The sequence below is a fragment of the Gossypium raimondii genome, chromosome 2, assembly GCF_025698545.1.
Source record: "Gossypium raimondii isolate GPD5lz chromosome 2, ASM2569854v1, whole genome shotgun sequence".
Lineage (NCBI taxonomy): Eukaryota > Viridiplantae > Streptophyta > Magnoliopsida > Malvales > Malvaceae > Gossypium > Gossypium raimondii.
The window spans coordinates 44007634-44032765 of record NC_068566.1 but is presented as its reverse complement, the minus strand read 5'-3'; the positions used below and the strand labels follow the sequence as shown (position 1 = coordinate 44032765).

At 32.4% G+C, this 25132-nt stretch overlaps 1 protein-coding gene across 3 annotated transcripts; it reads right to left on the bottom strand.

Annotated features, from left to right (window-relative positions):
* Positions 1–375: 375 nt before the first annotated feature.
* LOC105789005 (6-phosphofructo-2-kinase/fructose-2,6-bisphosphatase) lies at positions 376–10279 on the bottom strand. 3 transcript variants are annotated; one of them, XM_012616182.2, is made up of 23 exons: positions 9913–10277; positions 9757–9820; positions 9013–9317; positions 8597–8758; positions 7878–8087; positions 7689–7784; positions 7366–7464; positions 7247–7276; positions 6986–7039; positions 6293–6346; positions 6138–6215; positions 5626–5717; positions 5490–5547; positions 5319–5393; positions 4926–4973; positions 4325–4422; positions 4004–4079; positions 3427–3489; positions 3210–3301; positions 1617–1685; positions 1456–1519; positions 1293–1358; positions 376–717 (listed from the first exon to the last, which is right to left on the bottom strand). In XM_012616182.2, the coding sequence occupies exons 1-23, from the start codon at positions 10102–10104 to the stop codon at positions 640–642; spliced, it is 2223 nt and encodes a 740-aa protein (XP_012471636.1). In that variant the 5' UTR covers positions 10105–10277; the 3' UTR covers positions 376–639. The 3 variants fall into 3 exon arrangements, with proteins under 3 accessions (XP_012471636.1, XP_052483557.1, XP_012471637.1); XM_052627597.1 differs by lacking the exons at positions 9757–9820; positions 9913–10277 and having other exon boundaries at positions 8597–8753; positions 9013–9311; XM_012616183.2 differs by lacking the exons at positions 376–717; positions 1293–1358; positions 1456–1519; positions 1617–1685 and having other exon boundaries at positions 3242–3328; positions 9913–10279.
* Positions 10280–25132: the final 14853 nt, after the last annotated feature.

The following is a 25132-nucleotide window of genomic DNA, read 5'->3' as shown; positions in this document are numbered from 1 at the left end:
TGCCCAACCCTTAAACTAAGTTAAAGACTTGAACATCGACTGAACAAAATTTCAAATTAGTTAAACTGACGAATCATATTTAATCATCCTTAAGACTCTTTTAAATAAAATTAAGTCAAACCGAAAATTTTTGTTAGAGCTAAAATAAAAAAATTCAATATTTGTTGACAATATAACTAAAATTTGTAGTTATAGACCATATATATTTTGAAAACTGGAAAAAAATTTAATATAATAAACTTGATTTATTTATTTTTAACAAATATAATTTGTCATTTATAATTATCTAAACGACTCTAACTCAAATTATACGAAATTAAAACAACTCAAACCTAAAATGACCTAAACTTAAAAAATAATCCGAATCAAACAAAATAACCCAAAAAATTTAAAATCTAAATTAACCTGACCCATATAAACCCCACACGCTAATTGACAAGTCTGGCAACAAGCCGTTGTGGCCATCATACAAGTTTCGGTACATGTTTTATAAGTAATTATTGTTACAACAGTTAGATTATTACTAATGTTATATTTTGACAAAGAATTGAAATACAATGAATGAAAATTTTCATCTTAATGGGTTTTTTCTTTTGGAAAAGTCCAATATCAAGAAAAACAAATTTCTTGAAAATAGGATCAATCCATTAGTTTGTATCTTTTCTCTTGAACGCCTGTTACTCCCATTTGTATTTCTATGATAGTATGAAGTGGCACCTGCAAATAGGAACCATAACAGATGTAAGAACTCAAAAACACAAGTTTCCATAACTCATCCTACTTTTTTGTAGCTTTTCTTTTTCCAATTCTATTATAGGAGAGCATTCAATCCCTATGTTGCTTTGACTCTATTTCTCTCAAAGTGCCCATATCCGAAAGCATATTCGGTCATGCGTAAGGAGACATGAGCACATTTGTACTCGACACTTGTACCTGAGTTCAAGTAATATATAGCTCTACCCCAACGGTAAAAATCAAGGTAGAGATGCTAAGATATGATTCTGTGTTCTTTTTCCATTTTGTGGATCATAGATGATGTTCTATCGATGCATCGTCAGAGAGAGAAGGGAGCATCAGAACTTCGGAAAAGTTGAATATACCCATGTCGAACACATCTGCATCCTTGAGTTCAAGTAATATAGCTCTATCTCAATGGTAAAAATCAAGTAGAGAAACTAAGATATGATTCTGTTTTCTTTTTCCACTTCTTGGATCAGGGAGAAGCAAACGATAAGTCACCCACAACAAGAAATAAGTAAAGATACACCAATTTCAATTTGTCTAGTAGTTACCTCAATGTGAGGAATTTCTTTGAGGGGCCTATCAGCAAAATAAGCATATAATGCTCTCAACACGGCCTGCAAATTGAAACCAAAAACAAATCATTCAAGATGTATAATAAATTCAGAAGATGAGAAATTATACAAAGCACAAGATTTTGCTGTTAAATATAACCTGGTGAGATATCACTACAACGGGTGCTCTTTGTCGTTCAAGCTCAATAATTACAGGTTCAAGCCTGCATTAATGTGGAAAATGAATTAAATCTCACAAGTTCAAATGTAAAACATTATTTGCAAACAATTGAAAGTTCAGTATGTTGAGAAACTCTTAACCTTTGAATAACATCCAGGTAAGATTCTCCACGAGGATACCGATATCTAAGCTTGTCTTTCTTGCGAGATCTATAACAACAATAAGACATAATCACCTAAGACTGCAGTATTGAAGAAAGCAAAGCGCAATCGAGGGGAAAAAAATCATTACATGCTTTTTTGATACATCACAAGCAGGGTTAGAGGGACTCAATATATTAGAGCACCAAAACCCTTAAGGGGCGTTTGGTTCACGGAATCCGTGGTAATGTAAGATTCTGAAATTCCATCCCCTTGTTTGGATTTTGAAGATTTCCTTGAGTTGGGAATCTTACATTCCTAACAGTGCTTAAGATTTGGTAATATATAGAGTAATCTCATTACCACCTCTTCCGTAGGTAATGTAAGATTCTCAATATAATGTCAAATTTACCGTATCTTTTTATGAATTTGGTCTATTACAACTTATTCTCCAACTTTTTTTCTGCCTTCTTTTTCTATCATTTGTGACAACCATTTCTAAACTAGAAGAAATTAAGGAACTAGTTCAGTTAAATTGAATAGGACTTATTTATTTTTTTACCAAATGGATTGGCTTCAATTATATCAATATTTATATCTTCTACACAACACCTTTATGGGTGTAGAATATGCATCTCCTACAGAAATTGCAATTCTGAATCAGCAATGAAGAAAGTGAATAGCAGAGACAATAGATGATGCTGGGTTATACGGACATCAAATTAAAGCAACTTAAATCTGTATGTTGACAAAAATGAGGTGGAGGAGGAATTGAGAAAGTTATGGTCTGGGACCAAAGATTGAAGGAGGGTGGATAAAGAGTAAAATGAGAAGAAAATTAAATCTTGATAGAGATGAGAAGGATGACGGGTTTGAAACTAGAAACCAGCTTCAGTGTGAACCTTTTGTTGTCTTACATTGTCATCTGCTTTCTACATTCTTCCATTGGGTTTCCAATAGAGATCCTGGTCCACTTTGATGAATAAAAAAGAGTGGAAGACTAGAATAATGGAAGCATCTAGATAAGTCCACGTTATAGGATTTTGCGGTCTTCAACTAACTTGTCTTCTAGAAAAGTAAAAGAAAAAATCCCAATTACAATACAAGCCTAATTACATATGTGATAATATAAAATCACTTCAGTTATGGCCCCCCATTAGGATATAAGTCACATTAACTTCAATATGATTAAAAAAATCCACCTAGACTAAAGCCTCAAGTTATTTTATGTAATCTATAAGACAATAATTCCAAAAATATGTTCATTAGCCATTCAATTATAAAAGGTAATATCCCCTAAGAGGTTAGAACTGTAGAAAAATTTACACAAAAAAAAAAAGAGAATGAATCCCCGTTCCTACATCCTATTTCCAGAAACTTCTTAGCCAACTCTGCAAATCCAATATTTTTTATGAAAGGAGAGTCAAACACTAGGATACATACTCATATCCAATATCCATAACCGAGTGAATGTGACATAACATTTTGAAGGCCAACAATAAGAGCTTATTAACAACATTAGATTCTCTTGCATTCAATTTTCTTAACCAACAAGAAGAGAAATGTAGCATGAGGGTGATGAGGAAGCCTTACTCATATTCCTCTGGCATATTCTTCTTTATTTCTTCATAAGTCATTCCATCACATACTCCAGCGTTTATCTCATCCAGTGCACGCCATTGTATCTATCAAAAGTGTGAAGAATTATACCTCTGTTAACATATCAATATATACTTCATTCAGCAGCCAGAATGGGCTAGAATGTGAAAGAAAGGACATATAAGTTACTTTCTTATGGTTTCCCACTAACCTTTGGAAATCCAACAATTGGACTTGCTGTCAGAATCGTTCTCTGTAGGGTGCTGGTCCATATCTAGATTACAACAAAATCACAAAAAATAAATAATGCTTATACATATTCTGCACACGTAAAGCTTGATAAAGTTTCAGTAATCTATGCCTATTTCAAGTACGGAGGCTGCAAAATATATAACATCTAAAGAAACAGTATCCCATAACATCTATACAATTTGATTTACTCAAACCATGATGCCAATTGATAAAAAAAAACAGATGATACCAAAATGTAGATCTTTGACATATACTCAACTGATCTACAGTTAGCATGCCTTTTCTTTTTCTTTTCTTTTTTTCTTTTGAATTTAGATCAATAAACTACCAAATGACACTATCTCAAGCAAAAGAAATAACACCCAACAGGGGATAACTCCACTTTTCAAGTACATAAAGCAGGCTTCCAAATGTAAAGGACCAGAACATGGAATGGGGAAGAAATGTAAAATTGATGCAATTGAATTCTGAAAGAAGTGATTAACTTTGCTTGGTATAAATGTAAACAAATAAGCATTGACCAAGGTGAAGCTTACAGAAGCAGTCCTTTCAGATTTCAGTCGCTTCTCAACAAAGTTTGCGAGTTTCTTCATATAAATTTCTCCGGTATCACTGTTGCAACAGGAAAAGAAATTTCCTGATAAGTTAAAACTGGATACTGGCATATGCTAATTCTACAAGCACAGCGAAATCAGAAAAATAATATCAAAGATAAGAGGATATCTCTCCTGACAGGAAATTAAACAAATATTGATTACTTAAGTCTTCTGATAAAAGTATATCATGAAGAAAAGAAAGATGAAAACAAATTGCAACCACCTGTTATATAATGCCATCAAAATAATAGAAAAGGCTACCTCAATACACTGTCACCACCAATTCTGCCTCTAACATTATCACGACTCTCTCCATGCCTGGTAAGTAGTATTGGGCGAGGTGTCAAATGTGTATTAACCTGCAAATTATAATATGAAAATTGTAAATGTAAACATTTAAATCAAGTATCACTCCAGAAATGGTAGATGCTAAGATTTCATTGAAGGTTCAGATGCCTTACTAGAGGAAAAAAAAAAAAAGGCACTTCTGAGATGAGTAATCGTCACAAAAGATACTTATAGAATAATTAATGTAACAGGTGTAGAATCTGAATGTTACAAGTCTTAAGCTTCCTTCCATATCTTGCAACATAACGCAGACAAAAGTGCAGTTGCATGTCAGATATAATTTCACCCAGACTTGATATGTTAATCATGATTTAAGCCATATCAAGAAGAAAAAAGAATACTTAAGAGACTCCAAATTTTTCAAAGCTCCAATTTATAAAAGGAGTTGTTGTTCCTTTAACCAAAAAAAGTTTTGCATCCAATATAACGAACACAAGGAACTGAGAAAAGGGACTTAATAAGTAGACTTTATAATGTGATATAATTGAAGCTCATTTCTTATTGTACACCATACCAAGAAGAAGACGATTCGTCCTGGAAGATAGCCACTGATGTTGTTAACCTGAATCCAGTTAAAACATGCAAAATCTTAGATCATATTGCAAAGCCATTAAATCATCTAAGAAGTTGAGAAAGAGAAGAGGTAAACATTTAAGAATTAATACTTTAAGGAAATAAGAAACAAAAGATATGCTAGAAAAAGCTTTAAGAACAACAATGCCATTATAATGACAACTTTCTCCATATATTGGCCAAACAAGACAGGGCCAAATACACAAACTACTTTTAACTAAAAGTACAAAAATACAGACTAGTTACACCATGTTATGGCCACAATGAACATTGATCCCACATGCATATGCATGAAGCACAAAAGCCATATAAAAGAAGGAGATTTGAACTTAACTTGTATTTGTCCACCATGCCCACTAGCCATATCAATCATTTTGATGTAAGACCCTTCATCAACTGGTTCATAAACCTAGTAACAATAAGCACAAAGGTACACCTTAGAATGGTAATCTGCATCCGAAGCAAACATGTTAACGAAGAACTACAAAAGCAATTCAGGAACTACCTTTTCGTAATTAGCTAACCGGGTTGTAAAGTCTTGTAATCCAGCTTCAAAATCTGGCCTGCAAAACTAGATTGATAAGCAAGTCTAGAACTTTTCATCTGAGCAAGAAGTAAAAGGTTATTGATAATAGCCTTACTCTTCCGCATAGTCAGGACTTTGTTGAATTTTAAGGCGAATATTTCTTTCAATAATCCTTTCATCGTTGCATATTGTTTCTAGAAAAATAATCTACAATCAAAAGCAAAGATAAACGTATTAGAAAATCAAAACTAGATATATTTCATTCTGGCTTAATTTATTATATCATTAAGCAATACATCACATGTACATTTGTTAATCATGATTCTGGTAAAACAGCATATGCAAAATCATGAATAGCACACAATATGAGTCCCCTATTAGGTCCCAAATGCAGTCCTAACCAACCTAACTAAAGTGCATTAATTCATACCCAAATATTTGTGTATGGCCACCTGAGTGAATCAACAAGTATATGACCCAAGTAACCAGAAAAAGTAAGGTGTGACGCCCTTAAGTTATATTAGCTTTTTCTTTTCATCTGTAATATATCATACATGCTCCACCCAATAACCATATCAGCTCTACTAGGATACAAATAGCTGGTTCCTTGCCATGTAATAACAGTACCTTACATCTTCCTTCAGCCATTTTCATCAGCATATTCCGTCTACTCCTGCTACTGTTAGTTGCATCAAATATTCCAACCTACACTTAAAAGGGATTTAATACAGCAAATTTGTCAGCAGAACGAGGGAGAAAATAATTGTCACAAAAGAACTTACCTGGCCACCTTCTTGCATCCAGGCTATCATATCATCCATTGCCAGGGCTGCTACCTAGTAACAAGTGACTTATTAAAACTACGTACAAAACAGAAGACTAATATGGTTACCATCAATCAATCATCAAAGAAAAACCAACTTCATTAGAAAAAGTATATTTGTCAACGGCAATTCCAGCCATGAAGAGATGAAAACCACAAATTGCTTTGGATCATGTAATTACTTCAAAACTACCTCTTGTGACTCTTACTCTTGTGGTATCTGCCTACAAATATTTCATTTACATAACTTCAAGATGAGTTAGAAGTTTTTACTAGATGTGCATATTATAGGGAAAAATTTGCCAGCTTCTACTTAGGTGCCACAGAATGTTTCCAGAATGTGTTTAATGACTAAAACTGCTCTTGAAAATAAAATAAAATTCCAAATCTACTACCTTCTAAGGAACACTAATACCGTAAACTGGATTCTTAAAAATTGAAATACATCCATAACATCCAAAACTCAGTTGCCTCCCAATGTAAAAGTAATTATTAGACATTACTAATTTCAACAACACCAAGAAATTTAATACTAATTTAGTCCACATAAACAATTATTAAACCAGCGACATAAATGGCATCAACTTGGGCACTTGAAACAAATAACTCAATTCTGGAGAAAAAAAACAAAGACTCTTCCAGAGACACTCACCTCATTACGTGCCTCCATGCCTTCAGGATTGTCTGCTCGGAAAAAGTCAGCACTCTGCATGAGAGAGTGAATAACCAACCAAAAATCATTTCAGAAAAAAAAAAGTTTGCACCATATCCCATTTTAATTATCAAGTTACTAGATAAAGCCAATAACAGAAAGTGAGTTTGTTAAGCTGCAAAACAACAGCACAAATTTTACTAGCAGCTTCACAAGAGATGCTCCCAGAAGATAAACTTGAACAGAGATATTCAGACTTACCTGGTTTGTACCATGTTTGAGTCGTCGATACTGTTATGGACAAAGAAAGATCCAAGTTATTCTTCTTTCATTTGAAACAAGTCAAAGCAAAAAGACCATTCAAGGTAAAATGCACTAACCTTGCCAACATTAAAATGCTTAGTATCATGTCCCAACCAGCGAAGATATCGTGTAAGTTTAACAGCAGTGAAGGTCTTTCCTCGAGCTGGCAAACCAACCTGAGAGTCAAGCAACTACTTAGCACCACTTATTCTTAAAAACTTCAGCTGATTCTCTTTCAAGTAATTAGTAGAATACATGCCATATGGTTCTATTTTAGGAATATGAAGATGATTAACATTTTAAAGTCTAGATATCACCAATGTGACAACTAAATTATAGTAAAGGAGGTGAAAGATGATAACATATAAAAAGCTCACAAATTACTTATGAAGAAGAATACCAGGACAATGGCTAGATGTCTATCCTCCTTTGGTCCAAGCATCTGATCAGCTACAGCAGCAGCTGCAACAGCTCCAGCAGCTGCTGGCATCGAATTCTAAAAATAAAAGAAAAAGAAGCAAATATAAGAACACCACCAGAAAGAGAGAACAACTCATACGTTACTATGAGGGAACATATGTCATCCAACCTTATTTTTACTGTCCAATTTAAGATCAAAACTAAAAGTACTTGAACTAGAAGATTTGACCAGTCTGGGAGATCCAACACCCCTATCCACGAACAGCCCCCTGTGACTGTCTTGCTTTTGCAAAGGTGAAAAGGTCCCCACGGATTTTGATTCAACCATCCCGGATCCTGAATATACCTTAGAAGGGTCCGGTATGATAACCTCCATCTCCTATGAAAAAGTAAGTACATAGCATTAGATGCAACTATCATAAAAACCATGGAGCTTGGCAACCTTTGTAATTGATCTCTGCCTATTAAGTATGCAATCTAAGATGCAATGTGAACAACAATTTGCTTACACATCACTTGATGGATAGGCCTCTGGAACTTGCCATTACATTTAGAATTAAGATTTATGTTTACTAAATAATATGATCTAAAAAATTACACAGCATGAAATACCAGAAAACCTATGTTATACAGGCTGGGGCTTGAGTGTCAGATAAGGGTCTCTGTCTAGCACAAGTCTAAACTTTTCCACGCATTTTGGAGAGTTGAACATCCATGCCCATGTCCGTCCAAAGTGTCAGACACAGGCACTTCAAGAAAATAAAGCGTCAGAGTAGCAGGACAACATTGTGCGTTAACATCCTTAAACTGATAATATGTAAATATCTTTTTCAAGGCCCATAAGACAATCTAGTTTACACATTTGCAAGATGGGTTACCCAGATAAACCTTTATAGTTGCAGGTCGATCGCCAGAAACCCCAGAAGAGGTTAGAGACCGTGGATTTTCTGCCAAGTTGGCTGCATAAACGAGCCCTGAGTTTGCAGAAGTGGATGGAGCAGGTACAACATAATGTTCAAGGTCAAGCTCCAAACTAGCAGAAGAGCTATTCTGCACAGTAAAACAAAGGAATTTTACATCCAAGTACCTTAACAAACATAAGGCTCAAGAATCAAGGCAAAGCTCCAATCAGCTGTAGAGCTATTCAATTTCAACAAAATAACAACCATATTGGAAGTTTGGAGCAATAATTCAGAAATGAAAATTTACACATGAACCCATATTTTCAATACATACCGCAGGTTGAAAAGCACTTTTCTCTTAAAAATAAAAGATTGAGAGAACATGGACCAAATAGGACATACCTCATGACCTGTCTCTGGAGCTGCATTGATGCTAACATCAGGAATGCCACGAACAGTCGAAGGCCGGAGATTATCTTGATAAGCTCTCCAACTTGCCGCAAGATCAAAGGGCGATACCCTGTCTGCTTTAATGAACACCCGATACTCAAGAACCTCCTCATTATCTAGCTTAAATAGTGCCAGTCTAGCATGTCTAGCATCCCCTTGTAAAGTACCCCCAGTAAGCAACCGGTTTGGACCCTCCTCGACAATACAAGGCATGTAACCATGCTTAGGCTTCAACAAGAACTTGAAATCCAAAGTTTCTAAATTTAAACAGGTAAAACACACAAATAAGTAGAAAACTCCAATGAATTCCTAAGATTCACTTTAGCTACTATTTTTGAATCCAACAAAAATCAAAAAATAAAAATAGAAGTAGCAAAAGCAGAAACCCAAACAGAGCCTTAAAATTTTACATCAGAAACCCCAAAGGTAATCTCTAAATTTGGAAACCTGATTCTTAAAAACGTAAAGGAGGACTAGTAGACTATACAGTATTAATTCAATAGTGCAATGGAGTTTTTTTCAGCTTCAATAAAAAATTTAATGATAACATCTTCTAAAAAGTTGGTAAGTTAAAGGATAATCTTATTTTTCCCAACACCCATATTCTATTTAGTTTTCCCAGTAACCAAACAAAACATATCCAAAAATGAAAGAACAAAAAAAAAAAAGAGTAGCAACCCTAGCAACACACTTTACCATGATTAGGAGGAACAACGAAGCTCAGCTCCCACATCGAAGCCGATTCTCGCTCCATTGAAAGCTATCACCATTTAAAAAGAAAAAACAAAATTACAATTACATAACTAAAAATTAATTCAAAAAAAAAAAAGAAACTAGAGAGAGAGAGATTACAGCTTTGGTTGAATCCCAAGAACCAACGAGAGGAACAGAGCCATAAATATGAGGGATAAGGTCTCCTTTCTTCTTGTAATTCTCCATCTTCAACGAAACGTAGAGTTGGCCACCGGCTTGGTCAAGGCTCTCCTCTCGTTCTTCACCTCCATGCAACCCTCCATCGGCGTTCCTCGATGTTCCCGTCCCCATTCAATTCGCCTCACTCTTTTCTTTTTCCAATAATTAAAAATTTTTAATAGATGTAAGCAGCACTTCAAAATTTAGGTTCAGCTGCTTTCATGGTTGAATAAATACTGAAGGAAGTATATTCCTAGCTTTTTCTTATTTTTCTTATTTTTTGGGTTTGGATGGATAAGAAAGAAGATTGAATCCAGCGATTTAAATTTATTATTCTAAGAATAGAAAATGGTGAGTCCAGAATTGTTTGTCTGCATTCCTCACTTTTGGCATTTTCTTTTTCAATTTTTTTATAAATTTCCTAATATATTTTTCTTATTATATTTTAAATTGTTGTCTATATATATTTTTATTTAGATTAGTACCTTAATTTAATTTTCATCACATATTTTAGTGTTTAGTCGGATATTGATATTATAATTGAAGGTGTTCATGGACCGGGTTAAGTTCAATTAAAATTTTAGGCTCATTTGTTAGATTTGGACCCGATCCGAATAAAAATGTTAAAATTCGGGCTCGACCTGGTCAATATTAATTTTTTATATTATTTTTAATATAAAATTTTAAAAAATTATATAGTACATCAAAAAAACTAAAAATATTAAAATTAATGTTTCCCAACAAATTGAAATTAAATTTAATTAAATAAATACATCTAAAATAGTAACAAAATTAACAATAAAATAAGAGTTATACAATAACCACAAAATAGTAACAACATAATAGTGAAATGGTAGTAAAATAGTGAAAAAAAGGGGCAAATCACCAAAAAAAGCCCTATTTTTTTTAAAATTTACTGAAATGGGCCCGGTATTTTATTATTTACCGGAATGGGCCATTTTTCCCGAAATCGCGTCCACGTCAGCGCGCTTTGCTTATGTGGACACAAATCGCGCCTACGAGGACGCGATTTGCTGATGTGGATGAACATTTTATGTTTTTTAGCTTGAAAAACTTTGAAAGGCCATAACTTTTGGCTCGATTGTTCGATTGAGACGATTTTTTTTTATTTCGAATAACTTTTCGAGATCTACGCCCTGACAAACTGTCGAAGGCGGTTTGCCGCACTTTTCATCAAAAAGGATCCTTTTTTGCCCCTAAATTTCGATTTTTTCGGTTTAAAATTGAATTTTAAAACATTCAAATCATTATTTTCCTTATTTATTTGAAGTAACACCGGATTTTTTTTACAGAATTGTTGTATTATTTTTTCTGATTTGACACGTGTATGGAATATGTCCGATAAATCGTTAGAACGTAAGTAATATAATTAAGATAATAACAGTATATCTATAATATGTCAATTAATTAGTTTAGCTTAGTTGGTTAAGATGCTTGCTCTTTTTTCTTAGTACCTTGGTTCAAATCTTGTTGGTAACAATTTTGAATATTTTTTGTACTTGTTGCTATTGATGTAATATTGAAGAGTTAATTGATTAAAAAAAATAAATACAAATACAAAAAGATTCAAAATTTATTTTTTCAAAATACCAAAAAAGCCCTATATTTTTAAATTTTATCGAAATGGGCCCGGTATTTTATTTTTTTTACTGTTGGGTACTGTAACACCCCTTAACCGTATCCAACACCGGAATAGGGTACGAGGCATTACCAAAACACATACACTTGTAAACGTATTTAACCGAGTTATAAAATTTCATCAAAATTAAAACTTTCAAAATAATTAACATGTTTCTATAACTTTTCACAATATATCCTCAAAATATTATAATCATAATAATTAGGGCTCATGAGACCCGATACATACTCATGCAATTTAATGCTTCATTTCCATTTCATTCAATTCGCAATTTCTCATGCTCATAATTTAAATCATATCACTAGCAATTTCCATTTAAATCACTTACAATTCAATGACATCAAATTCAAAACTAATACGTATTTACCATTTAACTCAATGTTTATTGATTATACCATTCAATAACACATTTATGAAATTCTCAATTTAGCAATGAAAATATCACTTTAGTTTGAATAACAACATCGTCCTGATATAAATACACTACCACTTATCCATTTACTTTAATTCTTTCGGCCCATTTGTCACTTACCATCCTTAATCAAATTAGGGAACGGTCACGGAAAATTGAGTACTTCACTTTCACTTTGCCATAGTATAACTATGGTCTTACGTATGATCACTTATCACTTGTCCCTGATCAGATAAGTGTAGCCACCTATCACTTTGTTTCTGATCAGATAAGTGTAGCCACTTATCACTTTGTTTCTTGATCGATAAGTGTAGCCACTTATCACTTTGTTTCTTGATCGATAAGTGTAGCCACTTATCACTTTGTCTCTTGATCGAAGTACTCAAATCCGGCTCCGCTCAATTTGATCATTTATTCATATATCGGGCTTACCAACATGTGTTAATTCATAAACCATTCATGGTATTATTTCATGCCAAATCATATACTGAATATACCATACACACATACTATGAAACTTTATTTTCACACATGAGCTTAAACCATGACCAATAATGCACAAAATAAGCATCATTCATATTTCATCGTTTATGAGTTATAATCAAACATATGACCATTTATACACGAATCATTCATATATTTCCCAATTTTCCTCCTCCTCCTCTCCATTCCACATCCTTAATGTGTATAACACACTTAAACAACATTAACCATAATTTCAATATTCACTAACATGTATTTTCAAAGCTGTTTATCCGAGTCAGAGTCACTAAATTATTTTTATCCGGAGCTACAGAGCTCCAAATTAAGATCCGTTAATTTTCCTGAAACTAGACTCACATATCTTCATACCATAAAATTTTCATAATTTTGGTTCAGCCAAATAGTACAGTTTATTCTTTAAAGTTTCCCTGTTTCGCTGTCTGACAGTTCCGACCACTCTTCACTAAAATTAATTATCTCATTGTACAGAATTCGGATGATGTTTTAGCTTGTTTCTTCTAAAATAGACTCATTAAGGATTCTAACCATATAAACTATAACTCATAATCATTTTTTACAATTTTAATGATTTTCCAAAGTCAGAACAGGGAACCTGAATTCATTCTGACCTTGTCTCACAAAATCTATTATATCTCATGATTTACAATTCCATTGCTTACATCATTTCTTTTATAAGAAACTAGACTCAATAAGCTTTAGTTTCATATTTTATTCATCCTCTAATTCAATCTCTACAATTTTGGTGATTTTTCAAAGTTACACTACTGCTGCTGTCCAAAACTGCTTTAGTGCAAAATGTTGATTTCCATTTTGCCCCAAATTTCACAGTTTATACAATTCGGTCCTTTCTCAATTAACCCATCAATTAATCTAATTTTCTCAATTAGTACTTTACTAGACATTATAAGTTGTTACACAACTATTGAAATTCAGAATTTTCACATATAACTCTATCTTCAAACTCTTTTACTATTAGGTCCCAAACATTCACTTTCTATTCAATTCTTTCAATAAAATCAGCATATGAACAATTTAAAGCTCTAATTTCATGCTAAATCATCATATACTTCCAGCACATATTCATATCAACTTTCAACTTCTTTCATAAAATCAAAAACTAATGAATTTAACAAGTGGGCCTAGTTGTAAAAGTCATAAAAATACAAAATTTCAAGAAATAGTCAAGAATTGAACTTACTTGTAATAAAAATATGAAGAACCAGCTTGAAGAAGCCCTTCCATGGTGTTTTAGCTGATGAGAATTCAGAAAATGAAGAGAAATCTAGATAATTCCACTTGGGTCCTAACTTTATTAAGCAAATTTTGCAATTTTCCAATTTTGCCCTTAATTCTCCTTACTTTCTTGCTGATTTCATGCCTCTGTTGTCCAGCCCAAATAGACCTTGGGTCTATTTGTCTTTTAAGCCCTCTTCCTTTTATCATTTAAGCTATTTAATCATTTCCCAAAATTTTGCATTTGTTACAATTTAGTCCTTTTGTTCAATTAATTATCGGAACTTTAAAATTTCTTAACGAAACTTTAATACTAACTTTTAACACTCCATAAATATTTATAAAAATATTTATGGCTCAGTTTAAAATCCCCGAGGTCTTGATACCTCATTTCGATTCTAATTATTTTAATATTTATTTCTAGTGCACTATTCACTATTTCAAAAATTTTCCTAACTTCATATTTAACTTATACTTACTAAATTAATAATATTTTCTACCCATTTGTCGAATTTAGTGATCTCGAATCACCGTTCCGACACCTCTGAAAATTCAAGCCATTACATTTTTTTTTCGTCGGATTTGTGGTCCCGAAACCACTGTTCCGACTAAGCCTAAAATCGGGCTATTACAGGTACTGTTCACGCTCGGGCCGAAATCGCGTCCACGTCAGCATCTCGCGCGGGCCTAAATAGTAATCTAAAAGCTTTAGGGAATGAAGCAATTGCCAGTTCCCCATGAGAGGCATCTGTCAGAATATTAAACTGTGAACAAACCGAGAAGTTTTGGCAAGTTCAAGGCCAAAAGTAAATGATGGCACTCAAGGGGCAGCCTGATCCTACTCCATAACCAATGGCACAGCCTCCAGTTTAATTTATTTTTATATCTCATCTCATCTTCGCTTCCATCTGAATATAGAAGACTCAAAAGTAACATTTAATTTCATTTATAATATAATCACACATGAATTATGCAAAAGAAGAAACACATGCTGACATTCAAGAATCAGCATATTCGGAACAATCAAGAAGTTATGCAGATGATAGCAAGATGTTACAAATTTTTCATATAAACGACCACACTACTTAAAGCATTCTCATATAAGGGACATGTTAAATCCTTCCAACACTACACCAAAAGAGGGCTTTAGCGGCATTTTTTGTGGCGTTTGTAGGTAAAACGCCTCTAAAAATCAGGCATTCGCGGCGTTAATCCTAAAACGCCGGTAAAGATCCCACAATAGCGGCGCTTCTAGGAAAACGCCGCAAAAGAGCATAATTAGTGGCGTTTTTAAACAAAAACGCCGTAATAAATCTGACAAAACGCATCGTTTAATATTCAGGAATAGTGGCAGTAGCGGCGCATTATAAAAACGCCACTATAAAGCACAATTAGCGGTGTTTATTTGTAAGCGCCGCAAAAAATGTTAAACAATACGCAGCGTACAATATTGAGGTATAGTACAATTAGTGGCGCTTCTGTAAAAACGCCGCTTAAGCACAGAATTAGCGGCGCTATAGTACAAGCGCCACAAAATATATGAATCAAAACGCAGCGTTTGGAAATGAGGTATAGAGCCAATAGTGGCGCTTGTGTAAAACGCCGCTATAGCCCGCTATTAGCGGCGCGTAAACGAAAAACGCCGGAACATTTGAAACTGAAACGCAACGTTTCATCTTGAGCTATAGCGCCTTTAGTGGCGCTTAGCTGAAAACGCCGCTATATATCAGCTTTTCGTGATGCTATTCCTGAATCGCCTCAAATATTTTGAACAAAACGCATCGTTCGGGTTTGACGTATAAAGGCATTGGTGGCGCTTACCAGAAAACGCCGCTATATCCCATAAATAGTGGCGTTTAACTAACAAACGCCGAAAAATTTTAAACTGAAACTCAACGTTTCGTCTTGAGCTATAGCGCCTTTAGTGGCGCTTACCCATAAACGCCGCTATAGATCAACTTTTAATGGCGCTTCTGCTTAAGCGCCGCAAAAAATTTGACCAAAACGTATTGTTTCGGCTTCACGTATAGATTCATTAGCGGCGCTTATTTGGAAACACTGCTATAGAGTAACTTTTAGTGGCGCTTTATATTAAAAAAGCCGCAAGAAACTTAATTTATTTTTCCATTATTTTAGGATTTATTTTTGCTATAGAGTTTTAGGGTTTATGGTATATATACTATTTTTTATTTTGGGCTAGGGATTGAAGGTTTGATGTTCAAGGTTTAAAGATATATATATACTACTATTTGAAAACTAATTAAAGAATAACATTTTAATTTTACTGGGATCCATGCCATGTTGTAACACGCCTATATTAAATAATTAAATAATATAAAATATATGTTCTGTACTAAACTAACACATTGGCCACCCGAATTTCTAAAGATATGGTTTAGGATTATGGTTTATGACTTACGGTTTAGACTTTAGGGGTTTGGCCAATTTTAGGGTTTAGAGTTTATGATTTGGTGGTTGTTGTTTGTGGTTTACGGGTTTAAGATCTACGGTTAATGTCTATGATATATTGTGGTTTGGATTTTGTGGTTTGGTGGTTTGGTGGTTTGGTGTTTTATGGTCAATTGACGGGTTTAGGGTTTAAGTTTTATGGTTTGGGGTTTGAGGTGTAGGGTTAAGGGTTTATAGTTTGGGGTTTAGGATTTACAATTAATTAAGACTTACAGTATAGTGGTTTATAGTTTGGGGTTTGATGGTTACGGATAAATAATATGGTTGATGATTTTAGGGTTTCAGATTGGGGCTAACTTTTAACAATTAATTAAGCACTTTTGTGTTTAATCTTGGATATTCTAGATTAATATAAATGAAAATAATATAAATATAAATTAATATTTTAAAAATATATCAAAATGGGTTAAATCACAAAAATATAATACTTGATTCGTTATGTATTTGTATAATAATAAATAAGAACTAGAAAAGGAAAAGAAAAATTATAACAATTTAGTCTAAAATATTAAAATTTAATTACGTATATAAAAGTAAACTTTTAGTAGTGTACAAATGTTTTAATAATTAATAAATTTTATTATTATTGTATTATCATTGTCAAAAGTAATTAAAAGATACAATTAATAAAAGATACAATTAAGAAATAAATAAATAAATAAAAGATGTGAGATTTAGCGGTGTTTTCAGCAAAAACGCCGTAAAAAGTTATTAAATATTTGGTGAAAACGGTGTAGTTTTGTTTGAGAATTGAATGGCTTTTGCGGCGCAAGTGTAGAAACGCCACTAAAGGTTGGATTTAGCGGTGCTACGTGGAAAACGCCGCAAAATTTCCGATTTTAAGTAAACGGTGTCGTTTTATCTGCCACATTAACAGCATTAGTAGCACTATGTTAAAAACGCCGCAAGAGTTCATTCTGGTAAGACGCTGTCGTTTTTTAATTTGTGTCTTTCATCCCAATTACTCTCAACACTTAGCCGAAATTCCCCCCAAATTTCTCCCCAAAATTGCCCCCGATTCCCCCCCAAAAATCCCTCAATTCTAGAACCCTAGGCTACTGCGCCCCAACCATCTGTGCTACATTGCTCGTCGACCCTTCTGTTGCCGCTCGTCAACCGTCGTCCGTCACAGTCCTGTACCACCGCAGTCCTTTGCCATCGCTAGGGTACAACAAAAGATAAGGTTTTCCTCCTTCTCTCCTTCACTGAAATAGTTTTGCACCTGGTTCCGTCTGTCTTACAACCTCACATACATTGTTTTACACCTTCATTGATAACTGAATGCGCAAATTGTTGATGGGTTTTAGACAATTTTTCAGTATCGTGTTTTGGACAGAAAAAATTGGGAATTTGTTCTTAGAATTTTATCTATACCCGTTGCATGATTTAGTTTCCTGTTTGTATTTTAAAAAGAAGTTTGAAACTTTTCATAATTTTGTTCATAATTTTGACTATCCTGTTGTAAATAAGAAAATGAATTTGCAGGCTTGTAATACTGTTTGTTCATAATTTTGTTAATATTAAGGTTCATAAGTTTGAAACTGTTTGTATTACGTGATTTGCGTGCTTGTAGTATGGATTAATTAAAGCTGCGTTTTATATGCATAGTTGTTTTGTCATTATCCTTTGATGGCACAATTAGTGAAGAATTTGAGCATTATATACACCTTCAATTTGCGTTTAATATAAGCTTTTCTTGAGCTTATACCATGAAATAAAAATTTAATATGAAACCACCATATGATACTTGATAAAATGGATACAAAATTGAAATAGTAGATAATGTTTGAAATTACAGTTTTTAAATTCTTAGAGCACCAATTGAATTAAATATATCAAACTTTAGATTTAAAATTTTCATGCCAAATGACCTAACCTCCCCTGTATTTGATAGATTCTTCTCCGAAATTTTTTAACTATAAATTGATTCTTATAGTATGAAGTAGTTAATTAATTGAAATTAATGTTAGTGCCTATCATTATGATGTTGTTAAATTTGACTTGAGAGACGTAGAAGCCACGTTTTCAGTCAAGTCTTTTTCGAAATTATTGGAAATTTGGTTTCGTGTTGTGATCACCAAAAATATAGCATAATTAAAATATGTATATAGCTTAAATGAAATAAAATAAAAAAAATCTGGTCCTGCTCCTCCTTCAGCTCTCCCTAACTAAAACAACGTTGAATATATAGTTAGATGACAAAATTCATTGGTCATATGCAGTCAAATAATATAGAAATGCTTAATCCAGTGCATTTCATTAATGAAACATCTTATTTGTTTATATGACAAAATTCATTGGTCATATGCAGTCAATTTCTTCCCGCTAGCTTGTTGCCTCTTTCGCTGCATAAGTCGCCTATTCTTTGGCATGGAAGGTAAATTTTATTCTTCTGTTGTAATGTATCAGCGTCAGTTAATCATGTAGAAATAAGTTTGAAGATAAATAAGTTTGAAAATGATGAAAAGACCTTAGTGGTAAACTTGTAGAAGTAAAAAAGAAAAGCATGCAACTTTAGAATCCAGGGTTTTTATGCTTTTATATTAGATTTAGATTTATCTTTTCTCTGCAAACAAAGTCAGCAAACACATACTGCAGAAAGTAGTGTTTATTTTGTTGTCAAATGAGTAAGACATGTACCTTTCCACCCCTAATTCAGTGGAAGATTAGTTTAAAAGCAAATTAGCCAATAATGTCAAGCTCGAACTCGATCGAATATTTATTTTAAGTTCCAGCTTCACTCAAGATATAATTGAGTTACTTGAGTTTGAACTTAATTAAACTCGTTTACCACTTTTTGTATTAAAATAGTTAACTAACGGAGTTGACTGTTAGTTAATTGTTTGAACTAACTAGAAACATTATAAAAATAAAGAACCAAGTTACTTTAAACTTGAGTCTAATGACTAAATTTTAAATTTAAGTATAATAGAAGGATCAAAACTGTGAGAAAAAGCTATGTTCAAATGTTCTAGTCCTCGTTCTCGATGGATAATTTTCAAATTTCCTTTTAAAATCATAATTATCTCGAATTATAAATATAATTAAATTGTGTCATATATGAATAAAAATAAAATTATGTAACAACTATATTTATAAAAAATAATATAAAAAATAAATGAGGTTCTAGTTGAAATAGAAAAATAGAGATGTTAAAAGCTATGTGTGTATTTTCTATTTTTATATAAAAGATATAAAGAGATAAAATATCTTTAAAATTATATAGTACATTTTGTAAATTTAGATTAGTTTAAAAGCAAACAAAGTTAGCGACGTTGTTATTATATAATACATAACTTACATTAGTATTATACATAACTTAATTAATTAATATTATACATAACTTACATAACTTACATTAATATTATACATAAATTACATAACTTAATTAATTAATATTATACATAAATTACATAACTTACATTAATATTATACATAAATTACATAACTTAATTAATTAATATTATACATAACTTACATTAATATTATACATAAATTACATAACCTAATTAATTAATATTATACATAACTTACATAACTTACAACTTACATAACTTACATTTTTAATTATTCATAAATTACATAACTTACATTAATATTATACATAAATTACATAACTTAATTAATTAATATTATACATAACTTACATAACTTACAACTTACATAACTTACATTTTTTAATTATTCATAAATTACATAACTTACATTAATGCAATACATAAATTACATAACTTAATTAATTAATATTATACATAACTTACATAACTTACAACTTACATAACTTACATTTTTTAATTATTCTTAAATTACATAACTTACAACTTACATAACTTACATTTTTTAATTATTCATAAATTACATAACTTACATTAATATTATACATAAATTACATAACTTAATTAATTAATATTATACATAACTTACATAACTTACAACTTACATAACTTATGTAATGACCCAAAATTTACAAGTATCGGAAAAGTACATTATCGGGTCTCCGTCTTAGTAAACTGAGTCAAAAAAATACTTGAAATAATTATGAGTTTAGTCGAGTTCTTAATTAGGTATTAATTGGGTGAATTTAGTTTAATTAAGAGAAATTAAGAAAAGGATCAAATTGAATTAGGGTAAAAGTTGAATTATAGATTAATAGAAAATAAAAGGATTAAAATGGCAATTAAGCCATTAACAAAAAATAGGCATATAAGTGAAAAAATATGAGATTTTTATGTTATGTATATTATTTTATTATATAATATAATATAATATAATATATTAATTATATTATATTATTATATATATATATTAAATAAAGTAAATAGATGACAAATGTATGGTAAAAATTGAAGGCATGTGTAATAGTAATAATTACATAGGTACACTTGTAATAAAAATATGTGCTTAATTAATAAGTAAAAGATTTTTTATAATAATATATTATTAATGTTATTAGTTAAAATAAAAGAAATATAGTAAGGAAGTAAAACAAAAAGAAAAAGAAACAAAAGAAGAACAGAATAGAAACAGAGAAAGAGACGAAAACAGGGAAGAAAAAGGGGAAAGAAAAGAAAAGGGGAAAATTGGATTTTAAAGCTTCAAGCTTATTTGGTAAGTTAAATTTAGCCCTTTATCTTAATTTTGATGATTTAGAAGCTTTAAAACAAAGTTTTGTTGAAATCAAGTGGAGGTTATGGAAGTTCATAGGTTTTTGAACATAATTCATTTTGAACAAGTTGTTGGGGTTTAGTTGATAGAATTTCTAGTTAGAATAGATAAAAGATTGATTTGTAAACTAAGTTATAAATTTTACATAGTTGGGATTAAGTTATAAAAAGTCTTAAATTAGGGTTTAATTATGAATATTGAAAAGTAGAGTTAAATATTATAAGACATTAAGTAGAAAAGAAGTATGAATTAAGTTAGAAAAATAAGTAAGCTTAGTTAGAATTAAATTGGGAATAAGTAGGAATTGAATAAAATTTAATTAATATTAATATTATTATTTTTAATGCTATAGTTAATAGTGAAAATTATTATTTTCGTAGCTAACAAGGAAAACGAGGCATCGGCATCCAAAGGAAAAGAAAAGATCGTTGAGGAGTAAACGTGTATTCCGGGTTTGTATTACTATAACTTAAACTATTTAATAAATGCTATATTGAAATATATGTGAATTGAAATAATAGATGTTTTGAATTGTTTGAATATTTGAAATTGTGTGGAAATGAATTCGAAATTGGAAAAGTAAAATAATACCCTATTAACTTATCGGACTAGATTGGATACAAATGGCATGCCATTAGATTTGTGATGTGGTGATGAGATTTGTAGTTCGGCCGAGAAGATGATTATATTATTATATGCTTCGGTTTATCCGAAGAGGCATTTAATGCCTTATTGGTGTGTTCTGGAGGATTTAAATAATTTCGGGTGTGTTTAGGTTGGATATTTTGGTGTGTTTGGGTGGAATCCTCGTATCTGTCAGAGTCCGAGCCTTGTTAATAGGGTAAATAATTGAAATGAAAATTTGAAAATGAAATTGGTTGATTTGACACTATAGAAAAATACGAGAAAAAATGTATGAGTTAAATTATAAATTTAATTAGTATGTAAATATATATATAAATTTATGATCTATGGAATGATATATGAATATGTATATTTAATTTAAAGTGATTTATAAGATTATGGTCAATATTTGAAATTTTATTATTAAATAGTTTAATTTATAGTAATACCACTGAGTATGAAATACTCAAATGTCTGATTGTTTCCGTCTTGCAGTTGTAGAAGTCAAAATCTTGAATCAAGATCCAAAACCGACCCGACTTCAAAGAAATTTTGGTGATGTATATTTTCTTTTAGTAATGTGGCATGTACATAAGATGTGTATAAACGTTATTATGTTTTGAATATAAATAGTTAAAATGTTAGTATTATAAATCTAAGAATTTTAATGAAAGAAATTTATCCATTCCAATTTAATTAGTACATTGATAAATTTAAATTGATATTGAATTAATTGAGTTTGATTAGAATGTATTTAGAATAGAAAATGTGAATGTGAAATGAATTGGTTGAATTGGTTATGTTTGGAAAAGTTATGGTTTTATTTGCAGGAGGTTTAATGTAAAAATAAGCAGAAATGCTGCCAAAATTTTTATAAAAAAAAGAGAATGAAGTCAATTAGTAATGTTTATATGAATTTATTATTTATATATATATTTTTTAATATGTTGGTTATTTATGATTTGTTTATTTGTAAATTTTTAATATGTCTGGTAATGTCTCGTAACCCTGTTCCGGCGACGGTTTGGGGTTAGGGGGTGTTACAACTTAATTAATTAATATTATACAGAAATGGACCGGTTTTGGATGAATTTGTCAAGGGTAAGCGACGGTTATCGAAATGGAGTACAAACTTTTCTAAATTTTGCATTTCAATATGCAAGCCAATAGAACATGATTCTTTGTCGTGTAAGAAGTGTGTCAACATAAACTGGCATTATCGTGAAGTTGTATACGAGCATCTAATTGTTGATGGGTTTGTTCGGGGTTATAAACAATGGTTTTTTCATGGAGAATGCCCGCCTAGTACTTCCTCTTCAAGGATGGATGTATCTTATGATAGTACTGCTTACCATCAGTCTGTTAGAGGGGATGACATGGAAGGGACGTTGCGGGAAGCATTTAATATTCACAGTCATGGTTTACAGTCGTTCCCACCCGACTTTGTGCCATCTGATAATTGTAATCTCGGTGGAAATGCTTTTACCAAACCCGGAAGAAGTGTACATCATGAAGAGCCGAATGGAGAAGCGGTAAAGTTCTACGCGCTACTTAATGACATGAACGAAGAACTGTATGAGGGATAAAAATTCACAAAATTGTCTTTCTGTATTCGTCTTTTTTAGTTAAAATGTTTGGGAGGGTGGACCAGGAACTCTTTGACAATGCTGTTAGAGTTTTTGAGAGAAATGTTTCCGTTTGCAAAAATCCCTCAATCATGTAAAGATATGAAGAAAATGATAAAAGATTTAGGTCTTGGGTACACCAAAATTCATAGTTGCCCAAATGACTGCATGTTGTATTGGGGCGATCGGAGAAACCAACAGTGCTGTCATATATGCGGCCAATCACGTTGGATAAATAGAAACACAGAAGATGGGAATGACGATGAAAATGTTGCACACCCAAGACAGAAGTCGGTTAAGATTTTGCGATATTTTCCGCTGATACCAAGGCTTCAAAGGCTTTTCATGTCGTCGAAGACAGCGGAGTTAATGACGTGGCACCATGATGGACGAACCGATGATAGGAAGATGAGGCATCCGGCAGATTCTTTAGCTTGGAAATCATTTGACAATAAATTTCCAAACTTTGCAAGCGATCCTAGGAGTGTAAGGCTTGGGCTAGCATCTGATGGATTTAATCCTTTCAAGATCATGAGTACTGCGTACAGTACTTGGCCAGTAGTGCTTGTTCCTTACAATCTACCTCCGTGGATTTGCATGAAGCAATCTTCCCTTATTTTATCTATGATTATCCCTGGGGAGAAAGGGCCTGAGAATGATATCGACATTTATTTACAGTCACTTATTAAAGAGTTAAAACAATTATGGGCTGGTGTCGAGACATACGATGTGCTGAGAAAAGAGAACTTTAATTTACGTGCAGCTTTGATGTGGACCATTAATGACTTTCCCGCTTATGCTAATTTATCCGGTTGGAGTACCAAGGGTCGTTACGCGTGTCCTTGTTGTGCTGCACAAACATGCTCGCAATGGTTGTACAATGGGAAGAAGTTCTCTTACATGGGGCATCGTCGGTGGTTACCGGAAAATAATAGATTTAGATTTCAGAGTTCTGTATTTGACGGCACTGAAGAGTTCAGAGAAGCTCCTTCGCAGACCAATGGCTCTGAAATCTTGTTCATGTTGGAATATATGAATTTCATTTATGGGAAGATGAACCAACCGCCAAACATGCAAAGAAACAGAAGATCAAATGATGAAGCTGATGATGACTCCAACGAAGAGGACGATCCTAATGAGGCGGACTTGTGGAAAAAAAGAAGTATTTTTTTTCAGTTGCCTTATTGGGAGCATTACCTTTTACGACATAATCTTGATGTTATGCACATTGAGAAAAATGTCTGCGAGAACATTGTGGGTACAATTTTGAATGTCGACGGAAAATCAAAAGAAAATCTTTAGAGTCGACTTGATTTAGTCCAAATGGGAATTCGACCTGATCTTCATCCCAATCCACTTCCGAATGGGAAATATCGGTTGCCGCATTTTATTTTCTCAATGTCCAAGACGGAGAAAGAACTATTTTGCATGGTGCTGAAGGATATAAAGGTTCCAGATGCGTATGCATTAAATATATCTCGATGTGTTAGTGTTAAAGATCGAAGATTATATTCGCTGAAATCACATGACTATCACATCTTAATGCAAGATTTACTGCCAGTTGCTCTACGATGTTGTATGTCTAAGATGGTGACGTCTTGTATAATGGAACTTTCCAATATAATGAAAGCCATTTGTGGCAAAGTTTTGGATGTTCAAGAACTTCAGAAGGTACAGGATCGAGCCGTTTTGACTTTATGCAACATAGAGAAAATCTTCCCACCTTCCTTCTTCACCATTATGGTTCACTTGATAATCCATCTCCCGCACGAAGCAATTCTTGGCGGACCCGTTTTCTATCGATGGAAGTATCCCATAGAAATGTGTTAATTAAAATTTTTAAAATTTTCCTTCATTCACCTCTATGCCTTTAGTTACAACTTTTGATAATGTTGTATATTATGTTTAGGTTCCTATCCAAATTAAAGTCTTACTGCCGCAACAAGCGATATCCAGAAGGATCGATTG